The sequence below is a fragment of the Eleutherodactylus coqui genome, chromosome 7, assembly GCF_035609145.1.
Source record: "Eleutherodactylus coqui strain aEleCoq1 chromosome 7, aEleCoq1.hap1, whole genome shotgun sequence".
NCBI classification, from domain to species: domain Eukaryota; kingdom Metazoa; phylum Chordata; class Amphibia; order Anura; family Eleutherodactylidae; genus Eleutherodactylus; species Eleutherodactylus coqui.
In genome coordinates this window covers 210,830,323-210,856,194 of record NC_089843.1, presented here as the reverse complement: position 1 = coordinate 210,856,194, position 25,872 = coordinate 210,830,323, and the positions used below count along the sequence as shown (strand labels likewise).

Genomic DNA, 25,872 nt, shown 5'->3' with positions numbered 1-25,872 from the left:
GGCTTTAGGCTACGACTACATGGAGACTTCAGCTTGACATGTTTCATGGCCAAAGAACACACTGGGGTCCAATGAAGCAGGAACACAATGTAAATGAATGCACTATGGCTCGCAGGCTGCGGCCAAACAATCAAAAGAAATTAAAACTTGATGGTATTGTTGGGATTGTGTCGCAGTCACGTTGTGACTTACAAGTTGTCACACCTGCAATGCAATAATCATTTACATTAGGATGTGACGTAGTAAGCTTGTGCAACACGTTGCAGCCAAAGTCACCAGGTAGCCCTAGCCGTACTGTCAACACAGCTACTGGAATTACATCTACACTGCTCAGTAGTGCTGAATCATGTCCTTGATGCGGACTCTCTGTATATGAAAGACTATGTGTTAAAGGTGTACAAGTGATACATCAGCTAGTCTCCTCCCACCAGCTCATGGAAAAGCAAATTAGAAGAAGGTGGAGCTTGCAGAAGTGAAAACTACTTTAAAAAAAAATACAAGTCATATAATATGTACAGATGGGACCTCCAGAGTGTGACAGGTAATTAGTTGAGGGAAACAGAGATGGAAAAATGCGCTTTCGCCACAGTGGTCCTTTATAGGGATTTTCCAGGCAAACACTTTTGTTGTATTTTATGATGTCATCAATAGCATATTGGCAGGGGTCTACCATTTTGGACCCCTTTTTGTCTGAAAGCTGCCAAGCAGGACCAGAAAGTCCCTTGTTTGACATTGGTCCAGTTTGGTATTACGGTTCTCTTCCATTAAAGTAAATAGGAGAGAGCTGCAATACCAAAGCCGGCCACTGGCGAACAGATGGCACTATGAGCTTTCCAGAATTCTTTACTACTTTCTTGTCAGTTCTGACCACTTCCTGGAAAAGCCCTTTAGCCTCTATGAATGGCTGTTAGAATGTCATATGAGTACTATAGATATGTAAATTATCTGCATATATTGCTCATATGTGTGTGTGACAACACAGGAGAATGCTGCTGCCTGTGAGAATATATCTCTAGATTGCTTTCTTAGCATTAATATGCAAAATAATGGTCCTAAATTGGACAACCCCTTTTTAAGTTGAAGATGGGGTACAAACAAATCACTCGTACTGTATCACCAAGTTCTTCACAGGGAAACCATAAAACAAGTCAACTAGAGAGAGAATCTGTCCCGATAACAATAGACTTATATTAAGTGACCCCAAAACGGAGCCATCTGTTGCGGTCTAGGAAAGTGTGTGGCGAGTGTCCATTTCATCGAGTCTGCACCCAAGGGCCCTTTTTAGATGAGCCAACAAGTGACATCATCGCTGGCCCGTTCGCTCTCCAGCAGCCGGTTTATACGACCAATCGTTGGCTTCTTCAGTCTTTCACACTTGCTGTATAAACAACTGAACAACTGGTTTAAACACGAATTGATGAGTGATCGAGGTAACCATGACTTTCAGGTCAGCATAAAATGCACCCTAATATATACACATTGCTTACATCTTGTATGCAGCTAGTGACTGGTTCAGTATTGTAACCCCCCCCCCCCCCCCCTCTTAGGTATACATTGTAACATTATACCTGATTGTAATTGTATGTCGAGGTGCCCTGAAACTCCTTGCATAGTGCAGCGCTCAATGTTAACCCTTTAGAAACAAAATTATTTCCAATGGAATCTCGTTACCGAATGGTTCACACTGATTAATGATCTCTCCATGCGATAGATGTACATACCTGGTTCTTGAGGGAAACCCATCTTTTTAGTAGTTCTGTTCTGCTCCTCACCCTTATTAAAGGGGTTGTCCCGCGAAAGCAAGTGGGTCTATACACTTCTGTATGGCCATATTAATGCACTTTGTAATATACATTGTGCATTAATTATGAGCCATACAGAAGTTATTCACTTACCTGTTCCGTTGCTGGCGTCCCCGTCTCCATGGTGCCGTCTAATTTTCAGCGTCTAATCGCCCGATTAGACGCGCTTACGCAGTCCGGTCTTCTTTTCTGAATGGGGCCGCTCGTGCCGGAGAGTGGCTCCTCGTAGCTCCGCCCCGTCACGTGCCGATTCCAGCCAATCAGGAGGCTGGAATCGGCAATGGACCGCACAGAAGACCTGCGGTCCACCGAGGGTGAAGATCCCGGCGGCCATCTTCGCAAGGTAAGTAAGAAGTCACCGGAGCGCGGGGATTCGGGTAAGCACTATCCGTTTTTTTTTTTTAACCCCTGCATCAGGTTTGTCTCGCACCGAACGGGGGCTATTGAAAAAAAAAAAAACCGTTTCGGCGCGGGACAACCCCTTTAAGTCTGACATCCCCCAAATATTTGAGAACATTTAGGTAATTACACCTCCTATGAGTTCTGAAACAGATGGCAACTGCTATGTTACAAGACGAAACATAATGAGTTCATCACCAGACTATAGTGCAGATAGAAGGTGCAAAAGAACAACCTTTGGAACCCCGAATTGAAACTGCAGCAGGGCATACACCAGCGATAAATCTAAAGTACAGCAGGGTCACGGTGTCTTAAAACTCATTAGGAGGGGAACCGGGTTGTCCTCAGTGACAAATCCAGGTTTAGTTTGGTTTGGTCACAGACGACGGCAGTGTTCGTGTCTGGAGAACCCCGGGTGAGAGCCTCAATCCTGCCTTTGCTGTGGAGCGGCACACTGCCCCCTGCTGGTGTGATGGCCTGAGGGGCCATCGCCTAGTATGAGGGACAATGACAGCTCAGAGATATGGTCAGGACATCCTGCAGCCACATGTGTTCCTCTCATGGCGGCTTTCAAGAGGCAGCAGGATAATGCTCGGCCGCACACAAGGGTATCACAGGAATATCTCTACATTGTCACGCTTCCACATGGTCACCAGATTCATCACCAATAAAACATATATTGGACCATCTGGAATGCCAACTTTAATAGCCTATGAGTTTGCACAATCTAGACACTCAGTTACAGCAGATGTGGAGCGATATACCATACAGAACCTGTATGCCTCCATGCCCACCCGTATCACATCTTGTATCCAAGCTAGAGGCTGTACAACAGGGTACTAGAGCCTCCATGCCTGCCTGTATCACATCTTGTATCCAAGCTAGAGGCTGTACAACAGGGTACTAGAGCCTCCATGCCCACCCGTATCACATCTTGTATCCAAGCTAGAGGCTGTACAACAGGGTACTAGAGCCTCCATGCCCAGCCGTATCACATGCTGTATCCAAGCTAGAGGCTGTACAACAGGGTACTAGAGCCTCCATGCCCAGCCAGATCACATCTTGTATCCAAGCTAGAGGCTGTACAACAGGGTACTAGAGCCTCCATGCCCAGCCGTATCACATCCTGTATCCAAGCTAGAGGGGTACAACAGGGTACTAGAGCCTCCATGCCCAGCCGTATCACATCTTGTATCCAAGCTATAGGTGGTACAACAGGATACTAGACCCTCCATGCCGCCTGTATCACATCTTGTATCCAAGCTAGAGGTGGTACAACATGGTACTAGAGCCTCCATGCCTGCCTGTATCACATCTTGTATCCAAGCTAGAGGTGGTACAACATGGTACTAGAGCCTCCATGCCCACCCGTATCACATCCTATATCCAAGCTAGAGGCGGTACAACAGGGTACTAGAGCCACCATGCCCACCTGTATCACATCTTATATCGAAGCTAGTGACGGTACAACAGGGTACTAGAGCCTCCATGCCCGCCTGTATCACATCTTGTATCCAAGCTAGAGGCGGTACAACAGGGTACTAGTGCCTCCATGCCCACCCGTATCACATCTTGTATCCAAGCTGCAGGCTGGAGTGTATGTATGTTGGAGCACTTTATTCCTCCTCTTATAATGGGATTACCAGTAGACAAGAGGTAGAGTCTTACAGACTGTCTTGTCTGCAGGGGATGTGAGAAGTAGAGATAATGTTCACAGTGATGTGTTGATCTAACCCAGCAGACAACCTTTTGTGTGTCCAGAGTCAATGATCCCATTCATCTTATGACACAGGTCAGTGACAGGACCTATCAAGTCACACAGTCTGTATATAGTCCGCAGTTGGGAAGTCATCTTGCTGCACAATGTCTTTAAGGAATGTTGTGAGGACTGCTGGGAGGAGGGTGATGAGAACTACTATCAGACTGAAGTCACAACATCATTAAGGACAAGTGCCCCCCCACCCCACCCCCACTACACAGCATGATAGAATTAACCAGTATGATGAACTTCGGGTAGAAAAGTGTAGAGCGATGATGAATAAATATATGTTACATTACATTCTCTCTCAGCATTCTATTGCATCAAGCGAAAAGCCCGAGCTAGAAAGGATCCTAGAACAAATACCTACTTAACTCATTTATAGAGTAGGAGTAGAACTAAAAAGAAGATTGCCAGGGACTTCTGCTTGGATGTGAAGTTATTACAGATCCAAGATTTATGAAAAGGAGTTGTCAAAAGTTATTCTGAGGTTCTGGGAAGGAACATCCCTTGGAAAACTGAGAAACCCAAAATTGTGATGGTCCTCCAATAGTGATTTGTTACAAATGTATTCTTATTACGAACGGGAAATACATCCTGGTCATTGAGAGGGCACCCGCTACGTCTAGAGGAAAGCAGATTTCATCACCAACATAGAAAAGGGTTCTTTACTGTAAGAGCAGTTAGACTGTGGAACTCTCTGCCTGAGGAAGTGGTGATGGCAGAATCCATAGAGGAGTTTAAAAGGGGACTGGATGTCTTTCTGGAGAGGAAGGATATTATAGGTTATAAATCTTAGGTTAATTGTTAATCCGGGTTTACAGGCAGGTAGGAACTATCAGGGGTTGATCCAGGGAACAATCTGATTGCCATTAGGGAGTCGGGAAGGAATTTTTTCCCCAAAAAAGGCTAATTGGCTTCTGCTCTTGGTTTTTTTTGCCTTCCTCTGGATCAACATAGGAGGATAGACAGGCTGGACTAGATGGACATTGTCTTCATTCGGCCTAATGAACTATGTTACTATGGACAGCAAAGTTATTGTATACTATAGGAGATAATAAGTCCCCTCCGGGAACCAATGCGAGACTAAGCAGCTACAACTCAGGCAGCAGCATTGGCTACTTGGTACATGGGAATTCTTTTACCTGGGTCACGAATCCTTCATAGAAAAGGTACTGTTGTATCTTGTCTCCACCGGAACTGTGGGTGGAGGCGAGGGTTGTGCTGCTGGAGTAAGATGGAATGCCCACAGCTGGCTATTGGTCCCGACTCCCAACTAATTTATCCTGGGTCCACACCCCATCTCACCACTTGGATTTATCTGCTCACAGCTCCAGACAAGCACTCTCCTCCAGTAATCTCACCCGACCCTCCTCTGCTATCACTGTCCCTGGCACTTAGAGTTATTGCCTCCCTGCCCCTGTGCTGTCCATTGCGAGTGTCCCCGGCAGCCTGCCGTCAGCGCTGCAAGATGCTGGGAGCGCTGATATGAGCTTGGCACAGAGAATGACAGCGGGGACCGGACAGCAGCGGAGCAGAGAGGGTAGATGGGAGGGGAACCTAAAAGCGCCAGACATATTGTAGTGCTGATGGCAGGCCGCCGAGGAGAGTCACTACAGACAGCGCCAGAGCAGGGAGCCAATAACTCCAAGCGGCAGTGACAGTGACAGCAGCGGGGAGGAGTGGTTGTCCCAAGCAGGGAGCAAATAAAATCCAAGCGGCAGGGATCCTGACGGCAGCGGGGAGCTGAGATGAGGGGGTGGGGGTGGGAGTTGGGACCAATAGCCAGCTGTGGGCATCCCATTTTACTCCATCAGCACAAACCCTTGTCTCCACCCACAGTTCCAGTGGAGACAAGATACAACAGTACCACATGGATCATCGGGACCAGTGGGGTCCCAGCAGTCATACCCCTACTGGTCAAAAAAGGCTAAGGACACCTCCATGGGCTTTTTCGTAATTGAATGTTGTTAAGTATTTTCAACCATTTAATTTTTAGGCTTGCCTTGTGTGCCATTACAGCGCTGGCTAGACAGCAGATTCTTGTACAATCCATCAATCAGGCAGACCAATGGTGACTGTGTAACTAATGGCAGGTGGCGATGGAGAGATCTGTATATGTACTAGAGTGTAGGTGAGGCAATGCTTGTGCATGGAGGTGGGCGGCTGGAATGATCTCCAGCCTCTCTGCCTCCATTCAGTCAATGATGCTCCTTCCTGTGTAAAAGCCCAGGAACGATTATAGCGTTAACAACCTGTCGCGCTTCTGTACCTGACAAGTCATCTCGTGTAAAAGGGCCCTTAAAAAGTGTATGATAAGTCTTCTTCTCCCACCATTCCCTTGTGTAGTAGTGAATGACAAATCTCCTCCCCTGATATCTTCTGCGCATTCAGATCTCTTCCCCCCTCCTGTTATTAGTTCTGAAGTTTGTCAGTCGGCCCTGCAAAAGGTGTCCATAGCCTTAACGTTACCCCTATCCCATGGATAAGAGTTAATTGTATATCTTGGTACAATCCCTTTAAATAGATCCAAGCACGTCTCACTCTACAGTGCAGTTTCTTGAGAAAGCCTGAATTCTTGTTAGGCTAGTAGGTACTTGTAATTAGGAGAAAAAAAAAACTAAGCATCTTATAGCCCCAGGCTCACAGACTGTAAGCAAATGTAAAAACACGTTTCTTTGCACACAAGGTTCATCTGCCTTCTGATTACCCATTATTTACAGGCAAAGACCAGGACAACACATTGTAATTAATAGTATGAGGAAAACAATTCTAAATCGATTTTCTGTCAATGATCTACAGATCATGTTGTATACTGTAGGTTTATTCTTCAAAACTCTAAAAGTCAACACCTCTAAAAAGTTACTCCATGTCAACATGCTTCAGGCTCTTCCATCCGTAATAGGTCACCATGACATGACCACCTTGGCCTAAACCAAGATCCAAATTTATAGTTAATTGAGCAAGTGCCACTTGTCTAATGGCTGACACTAATTTGTACTAAGAGAATGTATTTGTCTAAGATTAGGTCAAAAGGGTTTTCTACTAGTTTAACATAACTAAGCATGCACTGTGGGTGGTCTGAACTGTCCAAGTGGCCCAGAATTTAGACAGTAGGTTACTTAGAGACTTCTGCTCGGAATAGTCTTTTTATGACCACAAATTCCGGCGTCTATTGACCAAGGTCAATGCATCTTAAAGATACACCAATGAAGACATACTGTATTAGCAAAGTGATTAGTCTACAGTTTTAGAATTAGGAAACACCAAATACCTTGCTGGTTTTTTAGGTGGAGGAGGTGGCGGATCAGATGAGCCTTCAATGTCATTACTTGCTTTTGAAAGTTCAACTGGACAGGAAGATGATTTACTCATGCTTGTTGAACCTTTCTGTCCGTCCAAGGGGTCACCTTCTTCTGCAGTAGAGCAAGATCCACCGAGCTGTCCATTGCTTACAGCATTTGTTCTTGGCTGTGATGAAACTGGCGAGATCTCTTCCTCCTCCTCTTCATCAATCCTACACTGTTGGCTCCACATTGTCTGTGTGATTCTCTGCCGACGGTCTCCAGTTAACAGACACCTGTCGTTCAGCTCAAAGGGTTCCTTTTTGTTTGATGTGGAGGATAATATCCCAGTAGTATGCGTTGGAGAAGACAGTTTGGAAGTGGAAAAATCCTCAAATTTAGTAGTTTTAGCTGGCACCACCAGACTGGAGCTGCAATGGAATTTCTGTGATAATGAAGTCTGGTACTTTTTATTGACGTTGCCTTTTCCTTGGTTCCTTTCTGTCCAGGAAAAAGTAGGTGAAAGACTCACGTTCTCTACTGATGAAGGACTATTACATGACCATTCAACCCCAACTGCAGAATCAGGGCTGCTCAAGTAAATTGTTCGGTTGTCTTCTTCTGTGTGTGCAGCCATAACGGTTATTCTAGCTGCCACGTGGGTCATAGACTCTTGTAGTACCCTTTCAATGCCCACAGAACATTGGTTCTCTTTGGTGCCGTTCTCTTCTTGTTTAGTATTAATTTTCTCCATTTGGACTGCTTTTTTTGTCCCCTTGCCAGTAACACCTTTTCTTTTAGTACTTTCAGCATAAATTGGTTCATTGCTTCCCCGATCAACTGGTACTACAGACGACTGAAACTCAGTCTGGGAAGTTGGTGATCTAAGAGGACTGTCCTTCATACCAACACGTGAAAGCACCTCCGTCAGGTTGTGTGACTCAGAATGAAGTGATACTTTCGTTCTGAAATACATGCTCTTACTAGAAGCTAGTTCTGAGTTATGGCATGGTTTCTGATCATTCGCAGACCTTGTTTGGTTGCACAATCCTGGAGCAGTCTTGACAAATAACTCGCTGACTGTATTGTCTTTAGAATGAAGACTTCCATTGGGGGATAGCCTTTCGGCAATAGATTGGGTTCCTGAGCAACGACCACTGCTATTCTTCGAAGAGGATAATGCAGATTCTGTTTGGAGACACTTCAGCTTTTGAGTTTCTCCATCTTTATTGTGCTTTGATGACAGAGTACATTCTTCTGAAAGCACAGGCAACTTTTCTTTAAGAAAAACAGCTTTGTCAACCTGGCCACCAAAGTGGCTCACGTATGTTAAATTCTGGACAGCATTAATTTCGATTTTCTTGTCGTAATTTGACAACCCATCGAAAACACATTTGGGCGTATTATTGAAAGAGTTCAAATTATTTTGGATAACTTTACAGAGCCCTTTACTCATAACATTTGATATATCTCCAGATTTCAGGGCAGAATTGCTAGTTGAGGATTCTTTCCAACTAACCTGAGAAAAGAGAAAAACACAAATTCTGTAGTAAAGCAGTAACAGAAAGTTTGCCATGTTTAGAATCCAATAGTGGGCGGCCCATCTGATCACTTTAAACAGACTCGGTCGCCTACATTTAGGTCCTATGAGCTAAGCTTGTGGGCTGAAAGGAGGTCACCTGCTGAGTCCGGGGTGGTAAGTGTTATACTTACCTATTCCGTCATTACCCAGTGTTCGCACTGGAAGCTGGTGCTGAATGTATTGAGCAGCGCTGCCAAGTTGTCCGCCCACTGTAAAATCAGAACGGGTGGATTACTTGGCACGCAACTCAATGAATTGAGCAGCGACTTCAGCACCGACACCAAGGGAACGACAGGGGAGGCAAGTATAACACTTAGATTCTTGGATTCAGTGGGTTAGGACTGAGTCATAGGACTAAAAGTAGCTGATAAGGGTCTCCTTATTTCATTAATCCAAGGGTTCTTTCTTTCAAATACTTTTGAATCGGAACCAATATTGGGTGGCAGGGGGGAGATTCTGGCTCAGTTTGCGCCCCCAAAACTGGTATACATGCCTCATGTTAGATTTACCGTATAACGTGTTTTAGGCAATTTTTGTAACTCACCATCCAAGATAGCATGGCTTAAAATTGGGTGCAAAAAAAAAAAGTCGGAACAAAGCCCTCTAAGTGCTGAAAAAGTTAGGCTCCTTTCCGCTGAACAAGAAGTGTATGATTCTCATTTGCACAAACTAATGCGCTTGTGATGTCATCACCTGCTCGTTTGCGCTCCTAAAGTTGGTTTGTTTAGACAGGCCGATTCATTGTTGAGAATATGCCTTAGGCTGGGCTCAACACGGGTGGACCGGATTTCGCATGCGGGAATCCCGCAGCCGATTCCAGCTGTGAGCCCGGTAATGTGGATAACAGTACACTTTGTTTAGTTTTTTCCTATATGTGTATTTCCTGTGCTGTTCCTTAGCGATGACGCGGGTACCGCAGCCCATACCCAATGCTAATTGGGAATGGGCTGCGAGTCAGATGCTCTCCATTGACATCAATGGAGGTCGTTCATGCGGAGCCCGTGACAAAATAGAGCAGGTTTTTATTCTGCTCGCGGAATACGCAATTCATTTCTGCGAGTGTGAACGAAAAAGCGAAAGTTAAAGTCTGCGTTTTGAGGCAGATTCCGCAATTGGAATCCTCCCGTGTGGGCACGGCCTTAGGTCACTTCGACATGAGTGTAATACAGGCACATTTCTGCACCCGTGTTATGCTTAACTATCCCGACCATCTATAATGCTGCGAGTCACTAGCTCCAAGGCTGTGCTAGGTCATTCATCTGTAGTACGGTACAAAAACCCACCCATGTTCAGATCAGACTTTATTACCATTCATGTTCCCCAGGATATGCAGATACCTATGGTTCAATGTTTGCATGCACAATGGTCCATGATAGTGTATATATGTGCACTAATTTTCAACATGTGACCAAAAACTTACCTGAGCGAGCGTCTCAGTGCTGTTCAGCTCTGCCCATTCCTCAGACGTCTCCGACGCAATCATTGTGGGCTTCACCGCTATGGTGGGTTTCGAATATAGAGCAGCAGTTACAATGTCATCGTCTTGGTTCGTGTTCTCCTGCTTGATCCTGATCCCTTTATGACTCGGCAGGACTGACAAGTTGTTGGCTTTTCCATCAGAAGGGGCCTGATGTGGTCGATGGTCACTCTTTGGGTGAAAGCAATTCTTACAGGATCCAGGTTTCCAGATATGTTCAACAAAATTGTTGCAAGCCGACATCTTCAAGCCTTGACTGGTCACGGTGATGGCTCTTTGCATGGTAGGTTCAGGATATCCACTCTCATCTTGTGCACACAAATGTGCGTGGAAAACCAGAGGCTTCTTTATGCAACTAGAAGAGAGAACATTATATTATTGGTTTGTGTTAATAAAGTGAAAAGATTAAAAAAAATTGGAAACTGTATCTGATAGAACCCCCATCTACATACAAAGACCAGATGAGTCCTGCACGGCCTTAAAAAGAATGTAAAGGATCATTCTAGTGAAATGTGCATCTCCTATAGTAGAGTCTTCCAAATGCCTAAATTAATATGTTTTTTCTAAGTAATGCGCTTGCCAAGCAATAAGTATGGGCAACCACTTAGCAACAGGTATGGCTATCAGCAGATGACACAAGTCTATCTCTACTCTTCGAAGTTGACCTCTAGTTGCCAGTACTGAACATTAAATGGGTATTCCCGGATTATAGTGTTACGACATAGCACTATGATGTGCCAGAACATTATGATCGCTATCGTCCAACCTTTGGGACCCACACCAATCACCATAAATATGGCAGCCCCATTGGCTTATCAAATGACATCCAGTTAAAGGATAGTATAGACTACCATCACTTAATATGTATTTTGGTTTTCGTAGAGACCAGCCAAATTCAAGTTTTTCCACGTTACAAAGTGAAAGAAGCAAGGAGGTCGGTTGCTACAGAGAAATGCTCCGCTCGTCTTCATGCCGGACCGGTCCCGAAAACGATACATGGATTATCGAAAGTTCTATTTAGCAGATAAAAGGTTCTCAAATGGTTCCTCTGATTAACGTCATCAAGGCGATTCATCAAACTCTTCCACAACTCCACCAGTAACTATGTACTGAATGGAAGTCAGTGAATGAATCACCGGTGTAATCTACGTTTGACAGATCGCTTACTCAGTACTTGGCAAGTTGCAGGAGCACGAATCCTCCAGGTCTCACCAAACAGGGATTCTGATACTGTGAGATATCCGCTTTCCTGCAATGCCTGCCTAGTCTGTAGACTCCCTATATCTAAAGTCATTCTTATCTGTGCAATATGCGTTTCCTTTCTCAGCTCAATGACAATTGGAAGCGACACCTAAAATATTTACCATATCAAAAGTCTTCATTAAGTTTTCACAGTTGCCGCAGACTAATTCCATTGTCAAGTAACAGACCTTAAAGCTCACCAATTGGCATTTCCTTGTCTTAAAGTGGGAGCCTCCTCATACATTAGGCATATTGTGTGCCGACGGAAATAAAATAAGTCTGGTTATTTGGTCTTAATTTGGTCTTAATTGCCCCCCCCCCTTCTCCACAGTGATAGACTTAGTAGTTAATGCTGCGTTTAGACTGAACGCTAATAGTTTACTTTAAAACGCAAGCCAACGACTGAACGATGGACAAGAATTGTCAGGTTGTCGATAGTTATTCAGTTTCAGGCGGCATAAAAATCAGTACCGGCTCGTGCACTTATTGTGCAGTTCAAGGACTGATCCTTCAGGAATGCTGCCTTCCAATAGGTGGGGCTGCAGAGGTATTGTTCCATCTCCCTTATTTTCATATTATCCAGAGGAGCAGGGTGGCCTTATAAGTCTCCTCATTCACCTTCTAGGTCACTTTAAGGCTCATTTATCCCCAACTGCCGCATCCAGAAAAGGGGGAAGGACCAATGGTGAGTTCTCTTGATGGGCCACAACTTATCAGAAATCTGGAGTGGAACCCATAGAGAAAAAAAACGAAGCAGATGGGAGGTTCTCTTGGAAAGACAAGGAGAGAGTAAAGTGGTGCGGCAAGGAGAGAGTAAAGTGGTGCGGCAAAAATGAAAGCTGTTGAGATGCCTGCTAAAAGAGAGCAAAGGCCCTGAAACTGAGCAGACAGAGAAACAGGCTCCAGCAGGGGCGTAACTATAGGGGATGTGGTTGCACCCGGGCCCAGGAAACTTAAGGGGCCTATAAGGCCTCTCTTCTTCGTATAGTAAGCCTAGTAGTATGAATAAAGCATTATAGTTGGGGGCCCCCTTGCAGATTTTGCACTGGGGCCTAGGAGCCTCAAGTTACGCCTCTGGACTCCAGGGTACAGAGTTGATAGGGCTGCAAAGAACAGGAAGGAGACACCTATGTCACAGACACCAAGTGTCCACTAAGTGGCCACTTCACTCCGCTTACCCCAAAGATTGCTCAGCTGAGCTACAAATCATGGACCAAAATGGGACAGTTAAATAATAAAACTCGTCCCACAAACAACAAGCCCTGAAGTACGTATATGAAAGAGAAAAAAAATTCTTAAGCTGTCAGAAGGCGGAGGCGCAAATTTTTTTTTTTACGATCCCCTGAAATATAATAGTATGACAACGCAGCCCTCAAATAATAATAATTTTAAAAAAAAGAAAAAAAGAAGTTAATTCTACCCCCTTGTTTAATGCAGTATACAAATATATTACTAGAATGAGACGATACATTTATCCCAAATGTCTTGCAGGCTGTCAACATTTATAAGTGTGAGTTTGTAAATGTCTTAATATCTCCTTACGCCCCGTAATACTTTAGGGTGCATTCAGATGTGCGCGTTTATGTACGTACATACGTGCGCACATAACCACGTGTCCATGAATTCAATGAATGGCTGAGCGCAGCCATTTTTCTTTATTTTTTTACACCAGATAGAAATGATTTTCAGGGACTGGCCTATATTTAAAGCCCTGCCCTGAAAATCACTGCAGGGGTTGCTGGCAGACCATTGCTTTCAGAGGGTCTGCCGGCAGAGGTCGCAGCCCCATTAAAAGCAATGCTGCACGGACCTGCATTAATGAGTGTTTGTGCACGTACGTGGGCGTGCCGGTTTTGTACGCACCAGCACACGCTCGTGTGAATACACCCTTATACCCAAAGGCAAGAATTAAAAAAAAATAAATAAATAAAAAAATAATTATCCCTGAAAAAGTGCTAAATGGCATTTTCAACAGAGCAGATAATCTTCTGGCTGCATCACAAACACTAGGATTAGCATTCATCAGGGTCATGTAAACTGTGGCACCTTCAGACATTGGCTGATGAACTGCAGGATCCCTCCTTCTACCACAGCTTTAAAAACAAATAAAGGAGATAACAAGTAGAGCTGAAGGGTCTGTTTACACCGAAGGAGTTGGAATGAGCCAATGACGTTGGAGTTCACGCTCCTACGGCCCGTTCATACATACGATACATCGTTGGTTCAAACGAGAGATCATTCAGTCGTTCACATTCGCCGTATAAGCGCTTGGCCGTCTGCAGACGGCCGGGTCAGATCCGGCTGCGAGAATTCTCACAGCGGGACCCGACCCGAGCGCCTGCAGAGAGCACCACGGACTCACCCGCTCCCGCGGCTCCAGCTCTTATATGTGCTGGCTGCCGCACAGAATTAGGACATGCCGCGGTTTGTTTGCTGCGCGTGATTTCACGCAGACAAACAATGTCAATCCTATGTAGGCGCACAGGGGCGGAAATTTTGCGCAGTACAAAGAAAATGACAGGCATGCACAGACGCCGGCTGCTGTCAGGGGCGGATTCTGCTGTGTCTCCGCCCCATTCGTATGCAGCCAGCCTGAGCAGTGGCAACCTGGATCTTTTATCTGCCGATCTGGCCCCTCTTCTTTGCCCCGTGCAGCCGCCCATCTGCCGCTGGGTTTACATGCATCAGTTCCACAGCAATGGACTATTGCCTACAACTCCCAGCTTGCATACAGCTGGTCTCCCACCAGCAATGTAGCTCCGCCCACAGCTCACAGGTCCTGCAACGTACTGGTACCAACCTTCCTCTCACTCCCAAGTGCCAGAGAAAGGAGCTTCCGGCACTCTGAACTGCACATGAGTACACATGCTTCACACTCTCGTCCTCCCATCATGCACTGCTCACAGGAAGTTGGAGGCTATGGACAGGGGAGGAAGTGGGGAGATTTTTCTGACAGAGTCAAAGAAAATGAAGACGGTAGTTAAACCGGATCCAGTGAACCTCTTACAACATGACTTATTGTGATGATGTACATTAGACTTTATAATGTTAGCCGGCGCCCGGAATACCCCTTTAAGGATAAAGTTGACTTTTTTTAAGTCAACTTACGCCAATTTTTGGTGCACAGTACTGCTTTTAAGCATACAAGTTGTAAAAAGGATGTAAAAGCACAATAAATGTGGCGCAGACCATGGAAGCCTGACGTAATTTGCACCAAAAATCTGTCACATTTTCAATAGTAAATCTGCCCCAATCGGGGGGGGGGGGGGGGGGGGGGGTTCGGCCTAGTTTTTACAATTGAAAAGCTAAACTTCAGTATCTGAAGGGAAATCATCTTCAGTGGAGGGAATTGCATAAATTGCAATTCCCTAATGTCGTTTTTCCAGCAGGAAGAGTGCAGATTAAGTGGCAGGCAGCCAAGAGGCATCTGAAGACTAAACATGTCCTATGGGGCTGCAGCTCTAAAAGGGCCTCCGAAATGAGATGGTTGTAGAGCTGCGTCACACGTGGGAGAAAAGAATACTCCAATTTCTCTGACTTATCTCTATATTTGCATCCCCTACATCAGGGGTGTCAGACTCACCGGAGGCCACAGCAGGCCTTCAGAGGGCCAATTGTAATCGTGCAGTAAGGGCTCGTTCACATGAACGGATTCGCGCAGCACATGGATTTCAATGGTTTCGGCCACATAAGTGTATTTTTTCACACATCGTGCGATCACGTGAAAAACTACTTTAGCGTGGATGACGCTCTGCGATGGGCCGTGGAAGCGAGAGGCTAAGCGCAAATATGCAGTAAATAAGCAAGAACCGTGCATATGGACTGCGTATTTTTGCACCAATGACTTTATCTGCATCCTCTTTTTGCGTGCGCAAATATGCGGTGCATTTCTGCACATAAACGTACGCAGCCAAATAATGCGGACTGAAGGAATTTTTGGTCGCGCAAATACACAGCATATGTGCAGAACCGAAATGCACTCGCGTCCATCTGAACGAGCCCTAATAGTGACCCCCGTAGTGGTCCAATAACAGTAGCAACCCCCCTATTGGCCTGTGGCCAGGCAACATCCCTACAGGCTTTTCACTCACCCTGACTGCAGCTCCGGTCCGGTGGCAGTATAGCCTGTGACCGCTGACCTCTCACCTCAGCGTCTGCAAATAGGATGGAGAGGTGGGACGAGGTCAGAGGTTACAGACTTTACACTGCCGCTGCGGACCGGAGCTGCAGGCGGGGTGAGTAGAATTCTTGTTAGGTTTGATGCACGGCCAGCGGGCCACATAAAATTCATTTCATGGGAGCGCCTAAGATTGCCAAGCAATTGTACTTGTCAGTTTCTGATGCTCCTATTCATGCGAGGACCTTCGGGACCCCCATTCTCAGGACGGATGAGGTTCCCGGAGACAGACCCCCCCCCACCAATCATACAGTTGGTCCCTTACCCGATGGATAGGGGAATAACCTGCAGATTACACTGAAGGGTGCTAAATTCCAATATTTGAGTGGCTAAGAAGGCTGCCACTATTTTCCAATTACACTATGTACTGCTCCGTGATTGGCTAGCAGCAGTGGCCAATGACAGAGCAGGTATAGTGCATTGGTAGTCCCAATACTACAATAACACACTATGTGTAATAAGGTAGTCTAAAGATGGTGCCGACCATCTTGGCCATCTGAAAATGGCATCTAGAACAGGGATTTGGCCGAAAAGATCTACAGGTAATACAGTCCCTCCGCTCCCGGGACAGACCTTTGTCCTGAAATTAGTTGCTTTAGGGCTCTTTTTCCGCACTACATTTGGCCAATGCAATTGAGGTACTTTTAAAATAGTGGAGATACGTCTACTGTCTCCTGCTCCCGGGCGGCGGCTACCGCCGCGGGATACCGCGACGCCCATGGACAGGCAGCCTTAGGCTAGAGGTCGGGAGGTGTATCGTCTCTCCTTAAAGAAGAGCACCCAGAAGGTGAGTGAGGAGACTTATAAGGCCATGCATGCTCCTCTGGGTAATATATGCAAATGAGGAAGATGGAAGAATATCTCTGCAGTGCCACCTATTGGATGGAAGCATTCCTACAAATCAATGTCAGACTCTTTAAACAAGAAAACCAAGCCAGAATCTATACAATGACAGCTGTTTGGGGGTTTTGCACTCATCAGGATTCAGCAGGTTTCTGGCTTGGCTAGCTTACAAGGTCTGACATTGATTTGAAGGAATGCTGCTATCCAATAGGTGGCGCTGCAGAGGTATTGTTCCATCTTCATTATTTGCATATTAGGACAGAGATATAACATGAAGATCCAGGGCACCAATGCAAAGTCTGCAAGAGGGTCCTTCACCTACCATAACCCATGAATACATCTTATGTGGCAGAGGTGCCAGTGCTACGCCCCTGCTTCAGATGTACGGGGCACACATGGTCTCCTCATAGCCTTGATATTACGTATAGTGGAGCAAATTAATATTTTTTCAGAATAGGGAATTTGATAGACGGTAGATATTAGTACTTAATTCTTTGGCAGGATCTTGACATTTTAAGGCAGCCCTTCATCTAACTATGTCCACCGGCAGTCACCCAAGATGCCAACAGTTTAGTCGAAGCTCATTGTACACAGAGGGAGAGGATTTCGGACACTGTTGGCTTGCTGTGAAAGCAGTAGTGCTGGAATTCCTGTGAGGCTCTACATGCATGGCCCGATCAGTCCGCATTCCTTAAGTCTTTATGGACAGTTACTTCGGCCTTTGTTATGGATGGAGGGGAAGAGTGCCATTCTACTGGGATCCCACATTCCACACCAGAAACAGGCCACAACACAATATCTCCAGCAAAGCTCAAGTGATTTCTGGCCAAAGTGAAAAAAAAGGTTTAACTGAATTCCAGATAACGCAATTACATGGAGAGAATATCAATGAGAACTTAACCCCCCCCCCCAAAAAAAAAACAACACTTTAATTGTTACAATAGACCCAAGTGAATACCTATCTACTCAATTAAGAAGACCTCAAGATAAGAGGGGTAACCACATGTGGTGTAAAAAAACAATTGTTCACCTGTGGGCCTGATCATACATAGTAGGAGGTCTCTTAAGTTTTATCTATGGATGGCACATCCAGTCATCTCAACCCCCCACTAGGCCATAAAACAGTGGGGGTCTATGTCATCATCACAAAAGGAAGGTTTCACAACATAATCACAAGGTGGTTTTTCAACAGGACAAGACATTAAGCCTTCAGATCTTCAAAAGTCCTTGATGGAGTCTCCCTGTAAATGGGGACCTATGGCAAGTCATTGCATTGGACTGCATAATTCCACTGTATATGGTCACCGTAGTGGCTACAAATCACATAGGTGTTCAGCTTCCTTCTAGCAACGATGCAATACAACCAAATTATGCACCTGATAGTTTATGTCCATATAGTTTAATGGGGTTGTCCAGGACTTCTAGTATTCATGACCCATCCTCAGGATAGGTAGGTCATCCATAGTTGATTTTCAGGGTACTCTAGATCCTGACGATCAGCAGTTAACCAGGTCCAGCGTCAGGGCTGACAGCCCTGGAAGCAGATAGTGCTGTCCGTATTACATTGGCCTGGGTTGGTACTGCAGGCGTAGCTTCCATTTAAGCTTCGTGTTGTACCATGGCTTCTACTTGACCCCAACGTTCTTCACTGCAGTCCTACACTTTGAAACTAGTACTACATGAGGGTTAATTTACCAGGACCCGTGCTTGCAGTACCAACCTGGGCTGCTGCAATGCTAACAGTGCAGCCCACACTGCACGCAGACCTAGCAAACAGCGGATGAGTGGGATCCTGAGTGGGGGATATGTGCCGATTAGCTATTGATGGACCAATCCTGAGGAAAGGTCATCAATAGTAAAAAAAAAAAAAAAGTCCCAGACAACTCCTTTAGGTTCCTATAATTGTATTCCCCTTTAAAGGGGGGCATGGGGGTTGGGAGACTTTTCCAGTATGCAAGCTACTTTTTCTTGAGTCTGTCCAAATGATCCAAATCTACCAGCCCCGTTCCCCTTTGAGTGATAGGAAATATGACACGCAGAGCATCAATAAACTGACAGATGATGAAATACATGGCGCATAGAGCGTGCTGCACAAGTTTTTTGTTTTCGCCCCAGTGATTCCGAGAGCAGACCACCAACTTTCTTGACGTGCCTGCCACAGATGCCCCCATAAGAGGTCCCCAAAACGGTATGTGAAGCACAGATTCTGTACTTCCATAGTCCATATCCACTTGTGGATAAGAAAGGGAATTGGCTTTAACCACAAAGTCCATTGGTCACTAAGAACTGATAGGCTGGGCCCACCGGGAGCCGATTTGCAGTGGAATGTTGGCAGCAGGCATTCTGCAGCGGAAAACCTTCCTCAAACCCATTTGTACGGATTTTTAAGCATTTTATAGCGCATTTCTGTGCGACATTCACCCCTCATCATGAAGAGGCAAATTCTGCAGCATAAACTGTAATAAAATAAAATGGACATACTGCGGAGTTGAATTCTGCACCGCATGTCACTGCCACACGGGTTGTGTGCAGATTATTTCTGCAGCCTGTGGAGAAGATTTTCAAAATCTCATCCGCTTTGCTGCGGCTGTAAATGCAGCAGAATTTCTGTACGGAGGGTCTGCAGCAAATCCATCCTGTCTAGACCCTCCAATATAGGTTCTTCTCAAAAGATTCGGGTGTCGGCGGGGGAGATCTCTCTGTAGTTCTTAACCCTTGATAAATGTCACTATTTGCATACTATATATGTGCACATTTTTTCTGTGCCTAGGCCAACCATATGCATGAGATATTGATCGGCCGAACCCACCGAATTCTAATACATTTGGTGGCCTCCCAAAAGGAGGATATAGGGGGGTGTCAAGCAAGACAACTATCTAATGTACATGGGCAGCGGAGCCCGTCACAGTGTCCCTTACCCCTGGATCCGCCGCCTGATGCTTCGGCGTGCATGGGCAATGGAGCGCATGACGCGCCCACAGCGTCATATGATGCGGCTGGCGGCGGGCGGGGAAGCGGTTTCACGCTATCTTCCGCTGTGCTACAGCGGAAGATAGCGTGATGGACGGCTTCCATTGACTGCAATGGAAGCTCTACACCCGTGGCAAATAGAACACGCAGCGGATGAGTACATGTGATTTCACGGCGCGGAATTCCGTGGTGAAATTCCGAACTGTTAGCATTGCGCTATTAGGTTCAATAAATAGTTGCGGGGCAACGCCGTGGATTTCCGCTGCGTAATACGCGGCGGTAATCCACCTGTGGTAATTAGCCCTTAAGGCGCTTACAAAAAAATAAAATACATAAAAATCGGGCTAAAAAGAACAATTGTTTTGTGTGAATGTAGCTGAGGATTAAGGATAAAATCGTTAAATTTCTGCTCATCGTTCATTTTAGGGTGGAAGAACCAGGAGCAGGAACTGACCCCCGCCCCCTCTCTACCTCCTCTCCGCCCCTCTGCACTATTTGCAATGAAAGGAGGTGGGGCTACGTTCCGAGAATTAGCCCCGCCCCATCTCACCTCTCTCCATTGCAAATAGTGCAGAGGGGCGGAGAGGAGGCGGGAGCTCAGTTCCTGCTCCTGGCTCTTCCATCCTCCCCCCCCTGCAGATGAGGACGACTTATATCGGCTTGGCGTGAAAACTGATCCGATATACGTTCGTGTGAATCCAGCCTTAGGCTGCCTGCAGACGGGCGGAAATCCCGCGGCGGGATTTCCGCCACTGAAAGCCTGCATAGGAGTGCATTACAATACGCACTCCTATGCAGACGGCCGCGTATTGGCCGCACGAAATGTCGCGCGGCAAGCAAACCGCGGCATGTCCTATTTCTGTGCGGGGCTCGCAGAGCCGTGCACAGAAACGTCACTCACCCGGCCGGCGGCTACAGCAGCCGGCACATGAAAGAGCCGAGGCCGCCGGGCGCGGGTGAGTACGCGCTTCTCCCTGCAGGCGCTCGGGTCTGATCCCGCGGCGAGAATTCTCGCCGCCGGATCCGACCCGCCCTATCGTTGGCTCGTTCACCAATCGTGCGGATTAAATTCGGATCGTTCAGTTGTTCTCAATCACTTAGGCTACATTCACAGTTCCTTAGTCCACGCTTGCCAACATGTGATCTTCATGGCGACGCAAAGAGTTTTTGATTACAAATTGCATCGCTTCTGTGAAGTTGCGCCCATGTGCATGTTAGGATCACAAGTGTTTCCCATTGACTTCATCGCATCCCACTCACATGCACATCAAACGAGTGCCATGCGATGTCTTCTAAGGTCTCATTGAAAACAACGGGTGAGATGTTAAGGGAAGGCCCAAAGATAGAACATGCTGCGATATTTTTTTCCTTGCAGCAATGATGTGGGAAGAACCCCCCCCATTTCCTTCCAAGAAAAAAAACAAAACATTTCCTTGTGCAAATTAACGCATTCAAAAGAATGGATTTCACACTTGTGCGGGTTTTGTGAGCACCGTACTAAAGCGAATATTCTCACATGAGTTATGTGAATGAGAACGACCTAACAAGCCAACGATGTATCTGCCTGTATAAACAGGATGCCCGAGCAAACCAGCAGACTCTGATATTACTCGTTCAAATGGGAAATCACCCCGTCTAAACGGACCCTTTGCCAACATCATTTTAGATACCGTTGAACTGTCAGCACCAACACCCATACCGGTGAAATATGAGGCTGCTACATCAGGTATTTGGGGACATATGCATCAGCTGAACCAGAGATTACTCGCTGCTACTTTGTATCCAGGATATCTCTTGTATACAAATTGCAATGCAAAACACCCCAGTGGGAACAGATGTATTATCGCCCCTTGTCAAACATCCTGCAGACTCAGGATTACCTGAGCAGCAACATAAGCAAATAAGTGTGTGCTAATACCCCTGCCTATTGTTGAGCAACTCAGGGGAATTGACAATGACAGGGGATTCCCGTGATGTCCTGGAATGTAGCAGGAACGTGGATTACAACATAACAAAGTTAAGAGTTTTTGACTTGAGCACAAAAGTAGGAAAACAATGTATTCTATAATCTATGCTTACATGACACTTCGTTCTAATGAGAATGGCAAAGTACAAGCTCCATGGAGAACAAGATAAGTGCTAAGGTCGTGATGACCATTCAGTACAACAATAGTAAGAAATGCCTCTTCATCATGCTCACAGCCTATGACCATATAGAAAGACCTGTTGTTCCATGCCTTCCCACTTGTACAGAGGATTTCCTCAACCCTTGTTACATTCATGGAATCAAATGTTTTGAAACAATCAACAGAAATCCATTGACACATTATAACAGTTTTTAGCAAAGTTTCCCATGTCTATAGACAGGTGAGCAAACACAATCCATGTGAATGAAGTCCATTCTTGGTGTAATCTCACCTTTCATCATAAAAGCCCAAACCCATATATATATATATATATATATATATACACACATACATACACACACCCTGTTTCCCTGAAAATAAGACATACCATGATTTTGCAGAATTTTTGAGGATGCACAATGATTTTTTCAGGCTTTTTGAGAATGCTTGAAATATAAGCCCTACTCCAAAATTAAGCCCTGCTAACAGTTAATTTTAAGAGTCAATTTAAATATTGTCCAGGCAGCTATACATGTAAAAAAGTTATACCTTTTTGATTAAAAATTAATATAATACACTGTCTTATTTTCGGGGGAAACACGGTATATATATCAGATCTTGGAGTTATATATATATATATATATATATATATATATTTGTAAGTGTGTTTTGAAACAAGTAACAGAATCCCCAGGATCCGTTAGATTTGAGCAAAGTCCCCAAAGTCTATAGACAGGTGAGCAAACACCTTCCAGATGAATGAAGTCAGCATTTCTATAAATGCACCTTTCATCCTAAAACCTTCTAGAAGTTCTCTCAGCTGTACATCCAGATCTCTTCTGGCCCCAACTCTTATCCCAGCTACATGATCTTCTTAGAATTTACCTGTCCAGTTAAACTTAATCCCGAATGTAAAATACATCCTCATGTCTCCAAGATCCCTTGACAAAAGTGCTCGCTAACAAAAGAAAAGTCTGTTTGGGGCTGAAATGCAAAACCAAAAAGTTTCTACCATGGTTTGTAGTTCCTATCCCTGGGGATACACAGCTAACCTGCCCTGTAACCCTTTCACTGCTGCTCTGTCAGAGGGGGTGGAAGGGGCTGGCAGTGCTACCTATTTAGAAAGCAAGAATATGCCCAGACAAGTCCTATAAAGCAAAAAAGTTTAAAAAACAATGAGAAAACTTTTTCTGAATGGAAGGGAACACCTAGAATGGGACAGACAAGACACAAAAGTTCTAACATGTGTTTAGTTACTTGCTATGGAGTTATTTCATTACCTGAGCCTGCAGCTCCTTATGGGGTGTGGGATCCTAGGAGATACAATAATCCAAGGAGGAATAGATGGCAGAGGATACCTGGTGCCAGCATACAGTGAGGGCTCAGTGGGCAGCAGCAGCTCTGGGCACACAGTGAGCAGCACAGAGTTACTACTGGAGGGAGGAGGGCAGAGGTGGAGGCACTGGGGAGGAGCTGTGTGTTGTATCAGTCCTCACTCTCCACCCATTGGGCATGGATTGTTACTTTTGTTTGGCTTAACTATTTCAGTACTTGCAGCTACAATGCATTTCTGGAAAATGGCATGTAGGAGGCAGGAGGCTTCCAGACTTTTACACTTTGCAAAACTTACAAAACTTTGTTACTTATCTGCAACTTTTTAAACTTTATCTCAGCATCTGGTGTAGGAGGGGGATATGCAGAAGCTTCCTAATAGAATGCTATTACCAGAGTAGTTAGTGTATGATAATATTAGAGGAGGATCAGAGGAATCCCACTTCTTTCTCTGCTGATCAGGCAAAATCAGTGAGGGTCACGAATTAATGACGAAGATGGAAATCATCGTATTTTGAGTGAGGTCTATGAAAACATCAAATATCTCATGAGAAATATCTTTAGCACTAGCGGATTTGGGATAAGTTTATTATTGGTGCTGCACCAGCAGTCCGGTGTGTGGGCTCCTGCAGACGGGCGATTTTGTGTGTGTTTTTCGCACATGGAAAATCGCTTGCGGAAACCGCAGACAATAAAATCCACGGATTTCAATGGGTTCCCTCACATTCTACGTTTTTGTGTGCAAATATATACGTGACATGCTTTTATTTTTGTGCATACACGAGGCACCATAGGAGTGCACAGATTTGCACCCCGTCTGCACAAAATTGCGCACTGAACTGCATAATTTCATGGTGTTCATTGATAACACTGGGGACTAATTACGCTGCTCAGGAATCTCAATCACGGCTCGGTTGTGCACTGCGCCGATGTGAACGGGCAACGTAGAAAAGTGCACGGATATGGGCGTGATGGCCAGTGAAGGCGCTCCCTTCACAGCGCGATTGTCCGAGCAGATATGCGAATGTTCTATTTTTTCAATAGGCGCAGAATACTGTGGATCGGTCACATGGGTGACAATCACATATTCCGCAATTGAAATCCCGTTGTGTGAAGCCGGCCTAAGGTTGGATTCACATGAGTGTATTTGTGCTCGCTTTTAATGGGTTTGCTCACATGCGTGTATTTTGCGTGCACATTCCGGTCGCTTACAAAAAAGCAGCATGCTGTATATTCCTGCGCAGGGAAAGAGCAAATATTGAGCTCTCCATGGCTGCCTGCAGATGGCCGGGTCAGATCCGGCTGCAAGAATTCTCGCAGCGGGACCGCACCCTGCGCCTGCAGAGAGCAGCGCGGGCACTCACCTCTCCCGCGGCCCCAGCTGCAGAGCGGAGCCAGCGTCCGGTGCGTGAAGTTTCTGCACGGGGCTCCGTGAGCAACGTACAGAAATAGAGCATGCTGCGGTTCGTTTGCCACGCGGCCAAATCGCGGCCATCTACAGGTGGCCTATCAATGAATGGGAGCATCGCTGCGTATTTTTCTGCACGTGCAAAAAACAGCCAAATTGACACCGATGCACACGCAAAAAAGATCAGCTTCACACAAGCGTATTTGCACATGCAAAATTTGCGAGCGCAATATGCAGAGAATACCTGTTGATGCTGCGATGGCGTATTCCACAACGCTCTTGCAGAATATTCCATCTCGTGTGAAAGGTCCCTCGCGGTATGTTCACACGGATCTGTTTTTGGAATTTGCCCTGTCATTGGAGAAAAGCTGCATGCGGAAATCTAATGCGGAAAATCGCATTTATGGGCACTTCTGCATTAAGACGTAACGTGTCGGATGCTGAAATGAGATTTTCCGTGTCGAAATTCCGCACGTGGATTTTGCCCATGGTGAATCTCTCCATGTGAGCATACCCCTAGGCTGGCATCGCACGGGCGCATGAGTATTTGTGTGCACATGGGCGCAGCATTTTTGAGGAATGAACAATGCTTTTTTGTGTGTGCGTTAGTGTATTTTACTATACTTGTGCAAGTGCACGGAGCAAAACATACGCACCAATTAAAATGGCTAATTAGTCTAATGAGTTCAGATGTGCTCTTTTTCCTGCGCAATTACGCATCTCCTTGCACACATTTGCACATCCCTATTGACTTCTATGGCGACTTTTGGTGCGCAAATATGCAGGAAAGTAGAGCATGCTGCCTTTTTTTTTTTTGCGTGACCCGAAATGTGCAGAAAAAAATTAATGTGTGCGAATGAGCCCATTACAGTTAATGGGTCGTATTCGCTGCGTATGCGCGCGTACATTGTGCATGTGCAAAAACCCCAATGTGAAGGAGCCCTTAGACTGAATCATTCACTCTGCCTCCGTTCAGCAGAAGCGGTCAGCCATACCCCCCTCGTGCTGATGCCTAATGACAGGGTCAGTGCCAGATGAAGAAGTCACATACAAGTGACCTCTTGTTGGCTTCTCAGATGTCACTCTCTGGCAGAGAGCATCATGGGAGCACGGACGTGAATGGCTTTTTTTTTTTTTTTTTTTTTTAAGAGAGATGCAATTACAGAAGTTCTGTCAAGTAAGCGGCTGTGACGTCATAAACAGGCTTAACACCGCTTGGATATAAGTAAGCTACTATGACATCACTGCTAGTTTGAATTACAGTGACATCACAAGTGGGTTTCATTTAAGTACCTTGCAGTGATATCATAGGTGTGCTTTTGTCACTTCTATGACATCACCAGTGATCAGTGAAGCTATTGTGTCATCACAAGTTGGTTTTAGGAGGCAAGCTGCTCTGACATCACAAGTGGGTTTACCCCCGACCGTATATACATTGCATTTCCAATGCATTCATTCACAAGCACGTTTA

At 45.6% G+C, this 25,872-nt stretch overlaps 1 protein-coding gene across 2 annotated transcripts in view; it reads right to left on the bottom strand.

Moving 5' to 3' along the window:
• The window catches only part of PRAG1 (PEAK1 related, kinase-activating pseudokinase 1), a 43,360-nt gene extending 20,286 nt beyond the window's left edge, over positions 1 to 23,074 (bottom strand). For both annotated transcript variants that reach the window (XR_010785857.1, XM_066574307.1), the window contains exons 1-3: positions 22,942 to 23,074; positions 10,247 to 10,658; positions 7,235 to 8,763 (exon numbers count right to left, since the gene is read on the bottom strand). Coding sequence is in view for 1 of the 2 variants with exons in the window: in XM_066574307.1 (XP_066430404.1) it covers positions 7,235 to 8,763; positions 10,247 to 10,585 (1,868 nt within the window). In the remaining variant the exon portion in view is untranslated. The remainder of the gene's footprint in view (positions 1 to 7,234; positions 8,764 to 10,246; positions 10,659 to 22,941) is intronic.
• Positions 23,075 to 25,872: the final 2,798 nt, after the last annotated feature.